The sequence below is a fragment of the Sesamum indicum genome, linkage group LG6, assembly GCF_000512975.1.
Source record: "Sesamum indicum cultivar Zhongzhi No. 13 linkage group LG6, S_indicum_v1.0, whole genome shotgun sequence".
Taxonomy (NCBI): domain Eukaryota; kingdom Viridiplantae; phylum Streptophyta; class Magnoliopsida; order Lamiales; family Pedaliaceae; genus Sesamum; species Sesamum indicum.
In genome coordinates, this window is record NC_026150.1 from 4500676 (window position 1) to 4521359 (window position 20684).

Here is a 20684-nt window from a genome sequence, read left to right on the forward strand (position 1 = left end):
ACAATTTGGATTCAAAAATACTTTTTTCGCGATTCAATTAGATTATTATTTTTCAATTGATGTACATTCAAGTGAACGAGTCCAAAAAAATATAAGACACTGTAACATTATGTATCATGTAATTCTTTAACTATGTATATTTTTTAATCAATAATAATTGAATAATTAGTTTTATAAATATATATTATCATGCTAGATATATTTTTCAATATCTCGATAGGCAATCATGCTTGCTTGAAGACTTGAAGTTAGGGGTGATAAATTTAAGCCGCCCAACACCATCCGAATCAAATCATTATTCATAATTTATTTTTCAAACCGCAATTTGAAATTTAGAATAAAATTGCACTGCATTATTAGTTTGGTTTTAATTTAGAATTAAAAAAAATTATAAAATAATTGAACCGTACCGCTAAATATATAAATATTTTTTTTTTAATTTTGTATAATAAATCAATAAAATAATTAACTTTTTAGAAGAATTTCATATTTGAATTATATAATCCCAAACTTTGAATGTTATCAAAGATCCACTATTGCAATATTCATTTTTTGTAAAATTAATATTTGCACTTTGTACAATAAAAAAAAAGTTTAATTCTTTAAGCCCATCCAAGTTTTAAGCCAGCTTAATGATTGTCTCAATTTTTTATTCATTTTTGTCCACTCTTTTTTTTTTCTCTCGCTTTTCCTATTATCTCTTTTCTCTCCCCTCTTTTTTTGTTTTGTCTTTTATCTCTATTCTCTCTAAAATCTACCATTGGCCTTTATTGGATTAAGTGTTTTCTTGTTGGATTAATATATATGATCTTATATTTTAATCTACTTAAAGTTGTGGAGAGTGTTGGAGATGTATGGTGCACAATGTAGGTTTTTCTCGCTTGTTACATACAAACACTTGTTTCATTTCTTGATTTTTGTTAGTCTCACAGTCTTATCTTTGTTATAAATATTAAAGCCGTCAAACCACCATAAACCCGCACTTTTGATTTTGATTCTAAAAGTGGCAATTCAAAAATAATTTTATAAAATCATATAAATAGTTAATAGATTGTTTCATATAATTATTGGACTTAATACAATTTACCCATATCATATGAGCAAATTACCCCTTTATGATTAAAAGATAGCAATTTGCCCCATGTACTTTCTAAAAGGAAGCAATTTACTTCCCTTGTACTTTTTAAAATAAAATAATTTATAGTAGGTAAATTGATGTATTCTAAAAACTGCATGAAAGTAATTGCTATTTTTTTCATAGAAAAATAATTTTATTCATTTATAATATTACAGGAGAGTTGCTTGCATTTATCCCTGCAATTATTGTAGCAATGTAACTGAACTCATTTATTTTTCAAAAAATAAGATGAGAAGGGGTAAAAAGACCATTTTATTCCCTTCATCTTCTCCCACCGCCCCCAATCCCCCACGTCTTCTCCCCTCTTCCTCCCACCCCTCATATTTTTCCTCGCCAGCGCCCCCGCACCAAATTACTTACGTACAGGTGTTGGTAATATGGGTTAGGATTTTTTTTTATCTGAATTTGGGGATTTTAAATTGATATTATAAATCTCAAGGGCATACACGTTATTTCACATTTGAAATAGGTATGTATATTTCGGTTAACCGAATCAAATCGAATTTTCGATTAATTGAAAATTCGGTTCGAGATTTTTAAAAACCGAAAACCTAATCAAATTTGGTTCGAAGTTTTTAAAAATCGAAAACGGAACTGAAATGGTTCGATTAAAAACCAACAAAATTTGATTTTTCGGTTTAAAAAACCGAAAAATCATTTTTTTAAAATAAATATATATAAATAATTGTGATTTTTTTTTAATTTTATCCAAAAATACAAATACCAAAATACCAAAATTAAATTTGAATTTAATATTAATATATAAATATAATATAATATAATTTATATATAATAATAATAATATATATTATTTAATATAATATTTAAAAAATCGGTTATTCGATTCGATTCGATTTTCGAACGTTGACCACAAAACCGAAACCGAAAATCAATTTAAAAAGAAAAACCGGTAATCGAATCGAAAATTTCGATTCGGTCCGCTTCGGCCGGTTTAACTGTTTTATGCACATTTCTATTTGAAATTATGTTATCATGCAAAGTAAACAATAGAATCTGTTTTGTTTGACTGGAATAATAAAGTAAACTATTTATGATTAATCTTTAAATTTTTGAATCATATATTTAATTTAAATTTGTCCTATAACCCATTTATTCCTATTCCGAAAATAAATGGAACCTAAGGACGTGTTTATCTGGTGTTTACCAGTACTTCAACATGGCTGATATTAGGAGTGGATTAGGTTTATGAAGGGGTGGGATAAGTTATATGTAGTGAAATTGGAAGGGATGATGATCCATATCCCTATAAATAGCACCCCAATTTGCATATATTTAAATGTTGCGTTTAATCCCATATTTGAACACCACTTCCACCCTAACCCACTCCTCCCCAAACAAATGGTAGCATTGTAATAATAGTGTGTGTAAGCACATTAGTTGCCTTGACACCACACAGTCTGGTTGAAGTTGCAGTAATAAAACAAATGATCAAAATACTAAATAGAATTTCCTCAGTTTAGGAGATCTATGTGTAATTAAATTAATTCAAAAAAAAAAATAGTTGTAGTTTATCCCAAATAATTATTACATCGGTTAACACACATGTATTGAGCAGTGGCATTTCCTTTTGGCGCCAACATGTCTTCAATTTACATAATACTATGTTTATTCTTCGGCTGGCTCAAAAAATATAACAAAAAAAAAAAGAGAAAAATGCATACCACCTTTCTATGATTTCGAAATGAGTAAATTATCCTTTTATATATAAAAAAAATACCAAATTATCTTTTTATGATTCTTAAAATTGAGCAAATTACACCCCCTGAAGAGGTGGTGTATTACACACTCTTTTTCTGTGTGTTTTGATTTTTTTAAGAATAAAATATTACTTTTTATATAAAATTATATATAATAATATTTTATTATTTATAATAAATATATATGTTTATTTTTTACAAAAATTTCCCTTCCCTATCGCTGCCGTCCCCCTTCCCCAGAAACCCATTCCCATCGCCACCCTCTTCCCTAGAAACCCTTCCCCATTGTCGCTCCCTATTGGAAAATGCTCAAACCTCCACCACCCCTTTGACGCTTATGGTGGCCGTCGCCATTGCCGTTCTTCTCTTTGTTTCTCTCTCTGTGTTTATATATATTTATATATATAATTATAATTATATAATATGATACATATATGTTTTGTTAAAAGTTTTATAAATATATAAATATAATATAATTTTTAATCAGACCGTTGATTTGAATTAAAATAAAATCCGGGCCATTGATTTACTAATTAAATTTGGACCTTAGATTCAAATCAAATCCAATGGTTCTTAAATAATGTTATAAAAATAATTTTATAATGTAAGATTTAAAAAAATAAAAAATTAAAGAAAAAGAGCGTGCACTTCACGAATCGCGTGAGGAGGGTAATTTGCTCAATTATGAAAAACATAAAGAGGTAATTTGATATTTTTTTTCACATGGAGTAATTTGCACATTTCAGATATCGGGGATGGTATGCTTTTTCCCAACAAAAAAATAAAATTATAATAATTTTTTTTAAAAAACATGACAAATATTCACAGTTCAGTAGTACTAGCATTAATTGTTAAGCTAACAGATTGTTGGTTTGACCGTGACATATTTGATAAAAGGAAAAGAGATAAATTGGAGGATATTTAAACTCTAAGACTGCACAATATATGTACCTACAATAACAGGCATCAAACAGTGATGAGGATGACGACAACTATACTATCAAAAAGATCAATAACAATGACAAATCTTAATCTTGATGGATTTCTCCATGAGACCTAATTTTTGGATCTTTATCCATATAAACACACTCTCTTCAATTATCTATTTGGACCAATGTGCCATCCAAATGTCCAAAAATGGGATGGAAAAATGGAGAAAAATACAAATAAAGGGATATTCTTGTTATTGGAACAGGTTCAGAACAAAGAAATTCAGACAACATTATGCTACACTCGCCTATCCAAATCCGACGGCTAGCAAGAATCTTAGCTCGCATGAAGAGATCAGTATAAATGGATATCAGGAGATCCAGATCATGAGATTTGGGAAATAACAAGTTCGAGTCCATTAGTTCAAAATGATTTACAATGAGACCAAGAGGCGGGGTGGATTCAAGGCGTGCACGTTCATTTTCGGTAAGTGCAGCCCGTAAAACTTCCATATATGGAAGGAACTTGGTAGAACTAAGAATGAACAATCTCAAACTTATGATGTACAAAATGTGTTTTCTGTGTCAGTCTTGGGAGCTCTGGAGAATATTGGATTCGTAGCAAACATGTCGATTATGGTTCTCTACTTCCACCGCGCACTCTTTTTCGACGTATCCCACTCCGCAAACACTCTCACCAACTTCCTAGGATCGACGTTCTTGCTCACCGTTTTGGGAGGCTTCATCTCGGATACTTACTTGAACAGGCTCCACACATGCCTCATTTTTGGATTTCTTGAAATTATGGTAAGAAAGTGAGAGATTTCTTTTTCCTAGTTATGCACTAGTGTCGAGTTTCGTTACAGACTAGTGTCCGTTTTGGTTTCACAGGGACTACTAATGGTGACCATCCAAGCAAATTCCAAGACACTGCAGCCTGATTCCTGCAACAAACCGAGCTGTATAAAGGGCGGTGAGGCCATCATGTTTTATACCTCTTTGTGTGTGTTGGCTTTAGGCTGCGGTGGGGTTAAGGGATCTATTGCTGCGCTTGGAGCGGATCAGTTTGATCGGAAGGACCTGAAGGGAGCAAAGGCTCTTGCAAGCTATTTCAACTATTTTCAGTTTAGTACAACTGTAGGATCATTGATAGGAGTGACATTAGTTGTTTGGATTGCACTGAATAAAGGCTGGCACTGGGCATTCTTCACCGGTTTTGCAGCCGCATTCATTGGTTTCGTCGTTCTTGCACTCGGGAAGAACTTCTATTTATTCCAACCATTAGCAGATAGCCCCATTATTAGGTTATCACAGGTCTGTTTCATGCTAACTCACTCCACTGACCAAACGCTGGGCTTGTAGAATGAAAAAGTGTAATATTTCTAGTGTATTTCAGGTCATTTTGGCAGCAGTACACAACAGGCACTTGAAGTTGCCTGAGAACTCTGATGAATTGCATGAAATTGATGATAAAGAAAGAGATGCCTCTGAAGATAAGCTTCTGCACACCAACCAGTTCAGGTATGTAATATCCTTACCACTGCTACAATGTTAAGATTCAAGAACTAACTGTGAGCGTAAAATCGGAAAAAGACACAAGATTTACGTTGTTCGTCCAGAAAAATGGATAATGCAACAGGGTATGTGCATGTTCTCATGTCAAGTTCTTAAACCAGGTTCCTCGACAAAGCTGCAGTTCTTTGGGACGGGACGAGCACCGGCCAGCCAGGGAGAGTATGCACAGTGACACAAGTCGAAGAAGTCAAGATACTGATAAGGATGCTGCCCATCTTTGCCAGCACAATCATAATGAACACATGCTTGGCTCAATTGCAGACCTTCTCAGTACTCCAAGGATACTCCATGGAACCTCACTTGGCCACACTAAACATCCCCACTGCTTCAATCCCGGTAATCCCTTTACTCTTCATGGCCATTCTCCTTCCACTGTATGAGTTCTTCTTCATCCCATTCGCACGCAAGATCACAGGCCATCCAAGCGGCATAACTCAGCTCCAACGTGTAGGCATCGGCCTCATCCTCTCTGTTGCCTCAATGGGAATAGCCGGTGTTGTTGAGGTGAAACGAAGGGATCAAGCTCTGAAGCATCCAGACAAGCCGATCAGCCTCTTCTGGCTTTCATTCCAATACGGCGTGTTTGGGGTGGCCGACATGTTTGCAATGGTAGGACTAATGGAGTTCTTCTACAAAGAAGCTCCGTCTGGGATGAGGTCTCTTGCTACTTCTTTCGCGTTGTTGTCGTTGTCGTTCGGCTATTTCTTGAGCACTGCCTTTGTGAACATTGTGAATGCTGTTACTGAGAAGGTTGCAGCAAATAAACAAGGATGGCTTCAGGCAGCACACTTGGAGCATAACAAATTGGATTACTTCTACTGGTTTTTGGGCATCCTTAGTGGCCTCAATTTTGTGAACTACTTGTTTTGGGCATCATGGTACAAGTACAGATCAGATCATGTCAAAGATTCTGCTCAGAATTTAGGATGATGAGTTAAGGTTAAGTTCTACCAGAAGATGCTACAACGATAGGACCAGAACTATGCGTACGACAAGTGTATTACACTTATCATATAATTAGTATATAATATAAGAAAAATGACCAATCATGTAATTATATTTGTTATACTATCGATTTGATCTAACCAAACTTAGTCTGAATAAAAATTCTTGTACGTGAACTTTGTTTTGGATCACTGTGAGTCTGTAACCCATGAAATTAATGAAGCAACTTGCAAATCCCTTTTGACCTATGAAATTTATGAAGCAACTTGCAAATCCCTATTGCGCCTCTCTTTCAGCCCAGACCCACTCTAATCCATACAGGCTCAAGAGTGTCTTTGGTTAAATTTATAAATTTCTCAAAATATTTTATAAAATATTTATGAGTTCTTGAAAATCATTTGAAAATTTTTCTTTAACAGCTTTTAAGATACTATATTCAGATGTTGTAAGTCTTATAAACTTTTTAAAAAAAGTCGACTCACTCGTTTTTTTTAGAATATCATTAATCTTTATATTCAAATAAACAAAAACACATTTATAATATTGTTAGTATTTCACTTTTATCCTTCATATAATCGACGTTTTCTCTCCAAAGCAAATTTATCTATTTATATAATTTTAAATTCTGATAGGTTGAAGACTTTTTCGGTCATTATTACAATATAAAAAGCTTATTATATCATATCTTATAAGTTCTGACATCTTATTTATCCAAACATTTTAAAAACTTATTTTTAAAATAAATTTAAACTCTTTAAAGTATCAAAAAATCTTATAAAATGTTGCAAATAAATTTTCCCAACACTCACTTCCATCTGATCTAAGTATGTCCGACATATACTTGAGAAATTGAACCGTATCATCCAAACCTATTTTTGCAACACATAATGTCCAAACTCTGCTGATGTAATTTATTGATTATTTATTGCAAGCAAAATTGAAATAATTCAATAATGAAATGAATACCATAATTCATTACATACTGAAAACGGGTCGTGCCCAAAATAATATTCAACATATGTCCAACAAAATATTATATATATATATATATATATATATATTTTTCAGAATGAGTTTAAATGGCTGAGCAGAAAAACGTACTTTGCAGCCAACGACAATAGCAGCAATTTAATAATGTGTAACTGCACACTATTGATTACAAGTTAATGAAATATAGGGGCTACATATATATATAGATACATGTAACCTAACATAATAAATTATAACTTATCGGAACATTCAAATAATCTATTTTTATGGCAATAAATGAGACTTTCCAATTAAGAGCATAAAATTTATTTTTTTTACTGCCAAAAATAGTAAAATAATTAGAATATCTGTATACATTTTCAGCCCATGATGATGCATAGTATTTATACTATATACTTTTTTGTTTGTAATTGAATATAATTATATTATTTTTTATTTTTTATTTTTGGTGTACTATGTACGAGCGGTCTTAATATTATATCGGTATAAAATAAAAAAAGTTATATAGATTACATAATTCTTGTACATAAGTTAAGAAGTTTTATATACTTTTAATTATAATCAAATAATTAGGAGTAAATATTGATTTTCATTCATTTTTTTGTTAATATCTGTAAATTCGATGAATTTTAGTGAATAGAAGGATCTATTTGTTAAATAGAAACAAAAGTCATGAGTACTAAATGTAATTTTTCAAATCACATAAAATTTACGTATAATTACACCAAATTTCAAGGGAGGACGGAGTCATCGAGTGTCGTGTCTTTGTTTGTTTATAAATTCTATATATATGTTAAATAATTATTTTCCTTAAGATAAGAAGAAAGAATGAGTAAATATATGTCGCGATTCATTCTTGAAAGTGACAAAACCTGTAATGAAATTTTTTTTTTCATTTTTACTATTTTCTTAACTGGCTGTCGTGACTCGTCATTCTTGAAAGTATATAATAAATAATATTTCACATTTAAAATATATATATAAATCAACACATCTTATTTATACAAAAAAAAAATCAAGATATTACTGACACAATAAAAAAATTGATATAGTAGCGTTATAAATCACTGTTTGTGGGTTAAAAATCTCTCTTCTTTTTATACTAGTGTAGATTACGATAGTTTTAGTATCAAACTCAACGGTGGTGTACCGTTGCACGACAACCTAAGATATGATTATGGGCAACTTAAAAGTAGACAAAAAGACAGTCAAAAAACATAACCTTCTTGTAATTACCAACATTCTCCATGTTATTACATATATCAAGATTCCCATTACAATATTTAGAACTATTAATTTAATTAAAACTTCTGGATTTATCGATTTCGTTGACTCGATTTTTTATATGTTTGCAGCATCTAATTTTGAATATTTCAAAAGCCTAACCATAACCAATGAATAAAAAATATGAAACTCATTTTCTATTAAATTACAATGAACATTCGATTTGATAGATAGATGATTGTATAATTAATTATAAAATAATTTGTTTATTATAAGATCAATTTTGGGAAAAAAGTGATAATATTTGGATTTATAATTTAAACTTATCAATTATAAATTGGAGTTTGTAATTAAATTTTAATCTTGAAAAGTGATTATTGAAAAAGACGTCCAACGACACAAGAAATTCTATTTGTGCTCGAAGTTCAAGTTTGGTATGCTCCATCGGAGGCATAAATCAATCATTGTGGATTCGAATAATACAAATACAAGTATTTATTTATTTTTATAATAGTTTATTATTATTTTTTATTTTATTTGAATGTATGATTTGATTTATTTTGTTTATGTGTAGTAATTGGTTTGGAATTAGTGATGTATTTTAATTTATTTTGCATATTTAAATATAGAAGTAAAAAGAAAAAAAATAAAGTATTATGAAAACAATATAGGAGTGATAAATGTTAACCTACACAAATCACTCTATCTCTATCATTAGAGTAATATTGTCGATAAATTATATTGACACTCCTTATAATAAAAATTTAATTACACAAATATTTTTTATATATATATTTTTTTATAAAATTATAAGTACATTTTTTTAATAATGTTATTGTAATGTACTTTAGGGGATGCTTTTGTAAAATTTCGCCATTAAGTATTAATATATTTGTAATTACAACTGCAACCTTAAAAAGAATATTTGTAATTGTAACTACAATATAAAGGGGTTTATTTATAATTTAAGAAAAGTATAAGACATTTGTGTAAATAAAACTAAAATTGGGTAGCACCAACGTAATTTGTCCTAAATTTAAGTACATTCCTCAACCTCGTAATCACAAAACTCAGCAGTTGAAGAAAACAGAAACATGCTTTCTTGCAAGAACAAAAGACAATTTTATAATTTCTGACCTAAAAAAGGTAATTGAGACCAAAAGAAATGCTAAAAAGCCTTCAATTGTGAGCACAAAAAAGTATTTCCAAACAAACAGGTGGCAGCTCAATAGTATTTCTGTATACATATATGTATAATATACATATATATACACACACATTCACACAGTAAGAAATATAGAAATATACATATGTATATATATATATCTCATTAATGGAGGAGTACTGTAGAGAGCAAGAGGGCGGCTTTTTCCTTTCTTCCTTTGGCTTTTAAAAAAGCAAAAATCAGACCAATTATTCATTTTATCTTTACCTTCTGCATTCAGACATACAAAGTTTCTCTCTCTACATTCAACAACTGCTGCTGCAATTGAATACATGGTGTTGTTGGTTTCAACCTTATAAGAGCCAAACATCTCACCCCAGTTTCTTGTCTTGCATGATCTGTGAGTGAAACTTCTCCACTGGGCTTTTGAGTTCTCTGTATGGTTTTGCACGTATTTGCTTTGTTATCTGTTTGAAAGATTTTCTGGGCTAGAATTAATCTTGATGTTGTTGTTTATTCTTGGTTGGTGTTTGGTGAGTTTTTGTTGTTCTTATAGGCTTTGATCATTGTTTTTGAGTTTTTCTTTTTTGTAATTGATTAAGCGATACTTAACAGACATCAAAGGGTAGAAATCTGTGTGTGAATTGTTTTGTTGCTTTTCCTTTTGGTATGAGGTTGTTGTGTAATGGTTGAAAACCTGGTGTCAGAATTTCAGTAATGTAAGTATTCATTTCACTGATTTCTTTGACGTGAGTTTGCAAATTTCTTGATTAATTGGTTACTATGTTGGTATTCGGGTTCATAAAGGCTGAGATGGAAAAGACAGTAAGGATGGAGAAATGGTGAAAGCACTACCTACTTTAAAGATTTCTTTGTTTTTGGTTCTTGCAACATACATAGAGATGTGAAAAGTTTCATCTTTTGTAATGTTTTTAATTGGCGAATTGTCGATCATTTTCGTCGAATCACATTAAGTGAGAACTTCGACTTCAAATGTTGGTCATGGTGAAGTAGTAGTGTACTGTACTATTGCCATCTCTTTTGAAGAATAAATTTGTTGTAGTCTTAGCTAATGAGAACAACATCAGCTGCAGATACTAACAGTTAGTTATTATTGGCTGATGTCTCTAGGAAAATTCAACTATGACGATGTTAAGCCGTGACTTTAGTTATACAATGCAAAAGGATATGGTATCGCCCGTGTCAGCTGATGTGTTTTTTGCCTCAAGTCGTTTTCCAAATTACAAAATCGGGGCTAACAATCAGATTGTGGAGGTCAAAGAGGACTCAAGAACGTCATCTATGAAAGATATGGTTGCGCGAGAAACTGCCTTGTTGCTGGAGCAGCAGAAACGACTTTCTGTCCGCGATCTTGCTAGCAAATTCGAGAAGGGTTTGGCCGCTGCTGCTAAGCTATCTGACGAGGTTTGTTCTTGTGTGAACTGGTGTCATTTACAATCTTGCCCTTTTGCGAACTATCTTGAGTAAAGTATACATTCAAATATTGTTTTCTTATCAAAAGGAGGTTGAAGAAGTGAAGACTCTGTTTTGTAAGATTGGCATTCCTATTTCTATCTTGCTTCCCATTCAAGATATATCTTATGTTTCTCATTTCCTTTCTCAAAACCAAAAGCTAGTGACACGTGTCTCTATTAGATTTGCGGAATTTAGATGTCATTTATTTATGGGTTCCAGGCAAGACTCAAAGAGGCGGCTTCATTGGAGAAACATGTACTTCTAAAGAAACTCAGAGATGCACTTGAAGCTCTTAAAGGGCGTGTAGCAGGCAAAAACAAAGATGATGTAGAAGAAGCAATAGCTATGGTTGGTTATTCTCCATCTCCTAACTATTCATTTATGATTTGTCTTTTCATTGTAATGATGTGAATGGGAGCTATATAAATGAATAAATGAAATGGTTCAGTTCTAACTCAAATCGGTCCAGATATAACTAAAAACAACAATTCTCTCAAAAGTTAAAAAAAAAAGGGAAAAAAAGGGAAAAATGAGAGTGCATAGTCCGTTATTGCCGGTAATTGTCCTCTCCCAAGCGAAGTTTCCCCAACCCTCTTTATTTTCCAGCAGTTGCTAAATAAGAGTATGTTATATGGATATGCATGTTCTAAATGTAGGGTACAATAAAGTATCTTGCTATATATGCAAAAATGTTAAAAACATTAAAGAAATACAGCAGAATGACATAATGATAGGAAGTCCTAGCACTTTTTATCTCTTTGTATTTATTCTTAATTATCATGGCTTCTAAGTAATATAGCCAGCACAATGTCTTCTTGTCCTTGATGTCTAGCATTGAAACTTTAGTAGGATACTTTATTGATGAATATATAGATGCTATATTCTAGTGTTTTTTGGTCTCGAATCTGATGAGTTCTCAAAGTTTCAGTAATCTGTCTCTTAGTGTCTGCCTCACATAATTGCAAAATCATTCTAATGACTCTTCACGAATTGTACCATGTGGCAATTTCTAATGTTTCCAGGTTGAAGCTTTAGCGGTTCAATTGACTCAGAGGGAAGGAGAGCTAATTCAAGAGAAGGCTGAAGTAAAAAAACTTGCAACTTTTCTAAAACAGGTAAAATGACATACGCCTGTCGGATGATGAGTCTGTTTCCTTCCCTGATGCAAAGATACACAATATGAAGACTGAGTTTGGATTCTTTTGGCATAGACTGTGCCTATGTAATAAATAGACCCTTTATCGGGTGAATAATCTGCAGATTTGAGGCAATATAATACTATCTGTTCCAAAGTTTTTGGCATTAATTATTATCAATTTTTGTTACTATAATGATCATCATTATCCTCATCCTCATAAGTTGTACATTCCAGAAGAAACCCTTATTCAGATTTTTTTGTTTGCTTAGCTAAAATAGATTAAGGACGGGGCTGAGCGCCAAACTGGAACTTCTTCGTGCTGCGGTTTAACTGTCTTTGATCATCAGTATTAGTTTATCTTTTTTTTGCTTTCTTGTTCTCTACCATGTTTATTCAATCTCTTTTCTGTAGAAATTCCTTTACCCACTCTCTCTTCACCGTCAGTCTTTTCCTCCCTTTCATAATGAAAATCTGATGCATATTGGAAATATTTTAGTAATATGGAGAGATACTGAATGTGCTGATTGATCATAGATTGTGATTCCTCCCCCAAGTAAAATATATGCAGGAGGCAAACATGTTTTTCATTGGATAGGAACTTCGGTGGACAAAAATTTCTCTATTTTTCTCTTCTTACAAAAATTACATTCTCTTTCAGGCTTCTGAAGATGCTAAAAAACTTGTTGATGAAGAAAGAGCTTTTGCACGGGCTGAAATTGAGAATGCGAGAGCAGCAGTACAGAGAGTGGAAGAGGCTCTTCAGGAACATGAACAAATGTCACGAGCTTCAGGAAAGCAGGTTCTGAAGAAAACCTCCCTTCCACGTCTAAAATAAATTTAAAAAAAAAAAAAAAAACTTTTCTATGTGCTGCTGCTTCTGTTCTAGAGCTGAAACCTTTTGTTAGTTTTCTGGTAAAAGTCTATGTTGTTAGTTTTCTGTGATAGTCTTGCAATTGTTCGCATGTCTGAAGACTCTGAACACAATCACTTTTCTATTTCTTTTTTTATAGTATGTGCCAATTTTGAAAATGAGCTTCTGCCCTATTATGGATTCAAACCTGCAGTATTCTTGATTTTTGCTATTTGTCTTTTGTTATGACATTCAGGACGTGGACGAATTGATGAAGGAGGTTCAAGAGGCTAGGCGAATCAAAATGCTGCATCAGCCTAGTAGGGTAGTTACTTTTGTATCCTTTATTCTATTCTAGCATGGTGCAACCACATGGTTGATTTAATCTAAACGATAATTAGAGTACTTCTGATGGCATTATCTTGTTGTCTTCCTACTGTTTAACATTAGATTATCATCTGGAAGACATTTGATTTTGTACTCGGAAATGGTCCCAAAGTCTTGCAGAATCTGTTCTTGTTCAAAATATTCTTTTGGTTACATGGTATCTATATTTCCTCTTTCACATACCCTTTATATTGTAAGTCACGTTTTCTTTTACAGGTTATGGACATGGAACATGAGCTTCAAGCACTAAGGATTCAACTTGCTGAAAAGTCGAAGCATTCACTGCAGCTCCAGAAGGAGGTTTTACTCTTATTCTGCATCTATCTCATTCCTTTTATCGATGCTATATTTCTCAATGTTCAGCAGTAGTTATGGTCTGTTTGCTTACTGGTTGTCCGAGGTTTGTATTTTTGCATCTAAATATGCGACATAATCTCCCATCGTTAATCCACAACACAAGAATACTGTAGAAAGAAAGATTACAAGGGCATCTCAGTAGCTTATATCTGATAAGCTACTAAGTAGTGATGCATGCAAAAGTGAAACAACATTAATAAATTTTGTTGCATCTGAGTTGCAGCATGACATGCTTGATAATATTGTGTCATTTATTTTGTATTTTATATTGTTTAAGATCCTTGAAGAGACTTGTGTCCGCGTGTTAGAACCCTTAAAATTGGTATATCTCTTCCAAAAGTGAGACCTAGTGATGCTTGACGTTCTCAGCCCCAACAGAGTAAGAACTGCATTTATAATATCAACTTTTGAAAGTTCGGTATAGGATATCCTCTTGGAGACCATTTGGGAAGGAGCTTATATACTCGATCATATAAGAGTCTTGTTATTGAAGAATGAGAACTATTTACATTATATGACCAGTTAATACACCCTCGTTACCAACATTATAGTTCCCCTTGGCTTAAGATGGAGTTTTTAGATAAAGATTTTGTGAATCGTTGTACTACTGCAATCAAAATTGTGTCACATTATTGGTTCAAAAGAGAAAGCACACATTTGGGAAAAAATTCATTTTAGGAAATGATGACTTATTGAGAATGTCCCGTAAAGGAAATAGAAGTTATCAATTTGAGACAAGGGAGTATAACATACGCAGCAAGATATATCTACGTTTCACGAATGCATCATCTACATAAAGGTATTGTCATTTTTTTGCTATATTCTACTTGTTGGGAATGTAATTTTAATGTGCTCATTTGAGAAATTATTATAAATGAAGCATATATATCAGGTTTTGAGAGCTAAAACTTTCCATTCCATGAATATTTTCAGCTGGCACTAAGCAAGAAGGGTGATAAAGATGCACCCCATTTGTATGATATAGATGGTACTCTGGCATTGGGTTCATATTTGCTGATATATCCCTGTTCTGATAGTGCTCCAGAACTTTCCGAATGTGCATTTCAATGGTATCGTTCAACATCTGAGGGTGGCAAGAAGGAGCCTATATCAGGTATCTTTGTTTTGCTTCCCTGTTCATCATCGTACTTGTTTGTACCTTGATAGCTCATTCACATCTGAGAATTTACGGATGTTTAAACATGAAAGCAGATGGTCATTATAAAAAAAAAAACTACTGACACTGAAACATGTCAACAGATGTTTGTTGTCTTTCAACCATGGAGGTCTTTTCATTGATTAATGCGTTCCATATGCTTTTTACCTGGAATCACTACTGCAGATTCCTCTTGTAGTTCAATGATTTAATTATTTCTGGCTTTTGAAAATATCAGGGGCCACCAAATCTGTGTATGCTCCTGAGCCTTTTGATGTTGGACAAATACTGCAAGCTGATATTTTGATTGCTGATCACACAATTACTCTAACAACCTCAGCACCTATTGATCCAGGTTGGTAAACATTAATCTGTGTTCTTGAAATTTGTGTGGAGTTTAATACTGAAAGAAACTGAATCAGTTTTCTGTTTTCAGCACCAGGGTTGGGGAACTACGTAGAAGCATTGGTTCGAAGACATGAGACTGAATTCAATGTATGTCATTCTGTTCCACAAAAAAATTGGTTACCGAGAGATACATGTTTTTATATGATGTCCACCATGGAGTCGCTACGTATTCTGTTGATGATCTTTCTCCCCTGGAAATTTCTCTGGCATTTCATGTTTTCAACTTGGTTTTACAAGCTTTGAATAACCTAGAGATGTGAAAAATGGTACCTGTTAATTCTTGTCTGAGGCCTACTCCATTCCTCAAATAGGTACAAAAAATAAAAACGGAAAATATATTCATACTATCATAATTAGTTGCTCTTTTTTTTCTTTTTACTCCTGAGTAGATAATATGATTTTAACTATGTTAACTAGTAATATATTCATTAAGGAATTCTGGTCTTGGAAATGGTTATAAACATTCCATAATGATTCTACCCTTCACCCCACTTGAAGATGAACTGTTGATGCTTTTTTTTTTTTTTTTTGAGTCAAGTGTTAATGCTTTTAAGAGCTCCTGATCGAAGCTTTTTGACGGCTTTCAACCTAAATTAAGTTTAAAAGGGAATAAAAAATTTCAGTTTGCTTTTGATTCTCCCTCCGCAGCAGTAAACAGTTTCCATATGCGAAGTCTATGAATAACTAGAATCTTTCGGGGAGAGTTTTTTCTTTTTCTTTGTACAACATGCTTCGGTTATCAGAAAATGCATAAATTCATGGTCCTCATTTTATTTCTGTATAAGATGCATCTCCAATTCTACTGCATAGGTCCGTTAAAACTGGTCTCCTTTTCTCTTTCCCCACTGTGTTGACGTCGCGATAACACCGATTTCCAGGTAGTAATTATCCAGATGAATGGAGTAGATCATCCGTCACAGTCTATCCATGTACTGCATGTAGGAAAGATGAGAATAAAACTTTGCAAAGGGAAAACAACAATGGCAAAGGAGTACTACTCCAATTCAATGCAGGTATTCACAACATCCACTATTACTCTACGAAGAACATCTCTTCTCTATTTTATTCCATATTTTGTGGCAATTTTTCTTTCTTCTTTATGGAGTTTTCATTGTTTACCTCAGGCCTCTCTGAATTCTTAGTTTTAACTTGTATTGTTACACTTTGTTTCTTTGCGGGGTGACAGTCCTCAAGTAATTATAAATAAATTGTAGAGTTGATAAGATGCGAATTGAGACTATCACTCCAAAGTGCAGCATCCATTGCTCAAGAAAACATTTGGGTTGCCAATATCAAATTCTGGCAAGAAATACGAGGTTCTTCTTTTCATGTTGTAGAGATGTAGGTACTCTGATGACTATTGAAACTAACCTTAGATAATTGAAAGACGGTAATGGAATCTGAAAGGCTGCAACGAAAACGACTCTGGTAAGATTGAAAAAGCTCAGAAATATTCTGGGGTTCGAAGTTTAGATGGTATCGAGAAAATGTAGTGTTAACATACTAATCCAGAGAAGATTGAACAAATTATTAACCAAAGGTGGAATTTGTACTATAAGCTAACACTACCAAGTCCGATACTTTCCTTCTCTCTTAGTTTCAAAGAACTGAGACATTTCTTGCACTAAAGTAAGAAGCTATTGAATCCGCATTATGTGGTTTCTGTTACATGTTTCACGTCCTATTCTCTGGACTTGGAAATGTAAATGTTATCACATAATATTCCCATGCAAATTCTTAGGGCCAACGATGTGTTTTGGAGTTAAATCTATATTGATTGCTTATTTTAAGTGATTTGCATAGAGTAGTAATATCCATAGTTTCCAATTATAGTGCCTCTTTTATGTAGAAATAGATGATACAAATTATAAATTTGAACACAACAAAAATAAATCAGAACATCTTTACTACTACTTCTTCAGTAAAACAGTCTTGTCACAATTGTTTCTTTCTACATTCTCAGCTCTGTGGAGTTAGAGGTGGTGGGAATGCTGCAGCCCAGGCAGTATATTGGCAGGCAAAAGTCGGGCTTTCCTTTGTATTGGCATTTGAATCAGAACGAGAAAGAAATGCAGCTATCATGTTGGCAAGAAGATTCGCGTTTGACTGTAATGTAAGTGTCGAATTCTTGAACATGAAGCAAGATTGATATTTTACCTTTTGGTTTAAAAATCAGGGATAATTACATCGATGCCCTCTGATATTCTGGTATCCTAACGAAAAAGCCCCTCGATTTTGAAGGTTTACACTGCTCCCCTGCAGTTATGTTTTATGTTATAAATTCCCCTTTAAAGACTAGCAGCAAAGTCGGGAATATGTAAAGTAAAACATAATCGCAGAAGGGTCAGCATGATTCTTCAAAATTGATGGATTTTTTTTCGTAATACACCCAATTGGATGGCCAGGAGAGCAATAATGTAAAAAACGACACCAAGAAGGCGTCGATATAATTATCTACAACGAGTCGAAATTCTTCTATAATATGCTTAAATCTCAAGGAATTTCATGTAATTATTCTTTTAAAAACAACTTGAACGGAAATAACGATTCGTGCTCGTTTTAACAGATTACGCTTGGTGGGCCAGACGACAGATCTTCTTCAGGAAGTTGATACACCAACCTAACACATATATACACCAGAAACTGTAATCATAACCATTTCTTAGTTCATCTTGCATGAGTGGAAGTCTTTCCAGTGAACATGGGATTCCATGTTTTCTGCTTGTAGCGGACTCTTTTAGCTTTCTTCTTTCTTCTTCTTGTTCTTGTGGTCAGTTGCTAGGCCTTTTTTTCAGTTGCCTTGATCTGATTCTTTTGCCTTTGCATTATTCTTTCCTTTTAAGTTCTGATTGTAATGCTGATCTTGGAAGAGAGAGAGTTGTGGTTGTGACTGGTCTTTGCAAGTGTATATCATTTATATATGTTAATGCTTAACACACTCCAAGTTTGGGGATTTGCTTTGTGGTGAATTGCCTCTTGATTTTTGATTATGTTACATTACATGGATGATCATTCAATGTTTCCCGCCTAACGGCTAAGGTCGAACGTTGACGTATTCAATAATCCGAGTTTGGATTCTTGCTGCAAAAATCGAGATGTGTAAGGTTTCGAGTTTGGTAAATTTCATCGATATCCTTGAGGTTAACTTCAATTATACAGATATTCTGTGTATTTTATAAAATTACAAGCACACCTTCTAAGGAAAATGTTGACGTAATTTACCTCAAGATGTCTTGGTGTATGTTTTTATAATTCCAGTACTAGAAAATGTATTTGTAATTTTTACAAACGATAAATAGGTGTCTGCTCCACAAGTTCCGATGCAATATTCTTTGATGTAATAGTGGGAAGTCCAATTTTTTGTTTTATTTTATTTTTTTCATGTCAAACCATCATGAGAAAAAATTTATATGAGAAAAAACATTAGATTACTTTTTTTTTTTTGAGGAAAATCAAGTGTAACTCTTAGCTCTTAAAATTATTGTAATTTTTTTAATTTAATTTAATTTTTGTGGGCTAGAGGTTTATTTTCCACAAATTTGTATCGCATATATAATTTTATCCAATTAAATATTTAAATATCACTTACGAGTCTGACATCAAAATATAATAAAAGATTTTTATTTAGAATCAAAATGTGATATACAATTCAAAAAAATTGACGAAACCACGAATAATTTTAAATTTAATAATAATCAAATATTCAATAGAATTTACTTAGAGAAGAGAACAAGGAAAAAGCTTATATTTGAGGAGAGGAAAAAGAAAAAAAAAAGGCCACTTACCTAGTTTATGATCACTATTAATTGCAATAGACAAGACTTAGGTCCTTGCCTTTTTTTTTTTTTTTTTTAAATAATTTGACCTTCTAGATTTCTTCTTTTTTCTAGTTTGAATTTCAAGGTTCCGTAAACGATGCAACTTTATCTACCCAATACTGTTTGCATCGTTTTTGAAGAATAGACATTGGGTGATGAAAATGACTGCTAAAGTATATTTGAATTTTTATTATTAATCATTATAGTTTAGTGATTAAAATTAAATGTTATATTGATAATATGAATTTGAATTTTTTAAGACGTTTTAATTGAGTTAAGTGTGTATATTTTGACTTGTCTGTTGATTCTCACGTTGTTAGATTTTAGTTTTTTGCGACTGTAAATCAGCATTAGTCATTTTGGCTGGTACACATGGTGCAAGCACAATCTTTCTTGATAAGTTTGTGAGGTGTCTTTTCTACTTTTCCATTTTGGTCTACAAAATTTATATGTATATATATATATATAGAGGATAAATTACAAAGAGGTCCCTTAAGGTTTGATATAATTATGAATATCTTTTTCATGTTCGAAAAATTACAAATACCCCCCTTATGTTTGATGAAATTGTGTAATACTTGGATGGAGGTTTGGAATTGTCAATTTTTTCCTTACTGTATTCTTTTTTTAAGAAAAAAGGTGGATGAAAAAAATTTAAAAATTATGAGAAAAAATGTCCACTTAATCCAAAAAATAAATAACATCATAATTCATAGTCCACAAGCACATTTTGGTCAATTCGCTACAAAATAGATGAAAAGCTAACGAATTAGATTAATTATCAGACTGTTGTTAAAAATAAGGGGTTATTTGTAATTTTTTAAATAATAAAAGGGTATTTGTAGTTTTTCAAACAACAAATAATTATTTATAATTATGTTAAATCTCAAAAAGCTCTTTGTAATTTACTTTCTCTATATATATTTTTGTGTTCATATTTTTATACGAATATATATATATATATATATTTCAATTCAGAAAAAGAAAAAATACTTTTAGCTGATCGTCACCTCATGTTATGACATTTTTCTAAAATTATAAGTCGCTTATGAAATACTTATAAATTATCTGTCAACACAACCTTCACACTAACAGAGAAAATCGAGTCCACGATCTGACAAAAATTTGAGGAACACAAATCTTGAACACACCATAATTTCATAATTCATTGGTGTATATAAAATATGTTCTTGAAGTATATAATCTTTTTAAATAAAATAAAAGACGTAATTTCTCTATACTTAGCATGACATGCATATAAATTTGTAATATTTATTAAGTATAATGGGTTAGAATCATCATCTTTGGGTTGATAAAATGTATATTAATTAAAATACCATTTCTTTAATTTTTTCAATGAATAATATGTTGTTCATGCACATTTGATCAGTTATTTGTTTTTTTTTTCCA

The 20684-nt window shown here is 32.2% G+C and overlaps 2 protein-coding genes across 2 annotated transcripts; both read left to right on the top strand.

Moving 5' to 3' along the window:
* On the top strand, nt 4133-6533 carry LOC105163958 (protein NRT1/ PTR FAMILY 4.6-like). The gene is made up of 5 exons (XM_011082495.2): nt 4133-4272; nt 4375-4592; nt 4677-5099; nt 5182-5306; nt 5462-6533. The coding sequence occupies exons 1-5, from the start codon at nt 4215-4217 to the stop codon at nt 6288-6290; spliced, it is 1653 nt and encodes a 550-aa protein (XP_011080797.1). The 5' UTR covers nt 4133-4214; the 3' UTR covers nt 6291-6533.
* LOC105163715 (stomatal closure-related actin-binding protein 1) lies at nt 9873-18425 on the top strand. Its single transcript, XM_011082157.2, has 13 exons — nt 9873-10084; nt 10816-11109; nt 11380-11508; nt 12183-12275; nt 12957-13097; nt 13405-13473; nt 13752-13835; nt 14826-15006; nt 15287-15403; nt 15485-15543; nt 16335-16469; nt 17420-17569; nt 18023-18425. Exons 2-13 carry the CDS (start codon nt 10828-10830, stop codon nt 18065-18067), a joined length of 1485 nt encoding a protein of 494 aa, XP_011080459.1. The 5' UTR covers nt 9873-10084; nt 10816-10827; the 3' UTR covers nt 18068-18425.

What these genes read in the sequence shown, in the direction of transcription:
- LOC105163958 (XM_011082495.2), top strand. Translation starts at nt 4,215, where the DNA reads ATGATTTACAATGAGACCAAGAGGCGGGGTGGATTCAAGGCGTGCACG. An exon ending in GGCGTGCACGTTCATTTTCG is followed by an intron (nt 4,273 to 4,374) that starts GTAAGTGCAGCC and finishes TTTCTGTGTCAG; the next exon opens with TCTTGGGAGCTCTGGAGAAT. An exon ending in CTGCACACCAACCAGTTCAG is followed by an intron (nt 5,307 to 5,461) that starts GTATGTAATATC and finishes TTCTTAAACCAG; the next exon opens with GTTCCTCGACAAAGCTGCAG.
- LOC105163715 (XM_011082157.2), top strand. Translation starts at nt 10,828, where the DNA reads ATGACGATGTTAAGCCGTGACTTTAGTTATACAATGCAAAAGGATATG. An exon ending in TGCTGCATCAGCCTAGTAGG is followed by an intron (nt 13,474 to 13,751) that starts GTAGTTACTTTT and finishes TTTCTTTTACAG; the next exon opens with GTTATGGACATGGAACATGA. An exon ending in CTCAGCACCTATTGATCCAG is followed by an intron (nt 15,404 to 15,484) that starts GTTGGTAAACAT and finishes TTCTGTTTTCAG; the next exon opens with CACCAGGGTTGGGGAACTAC.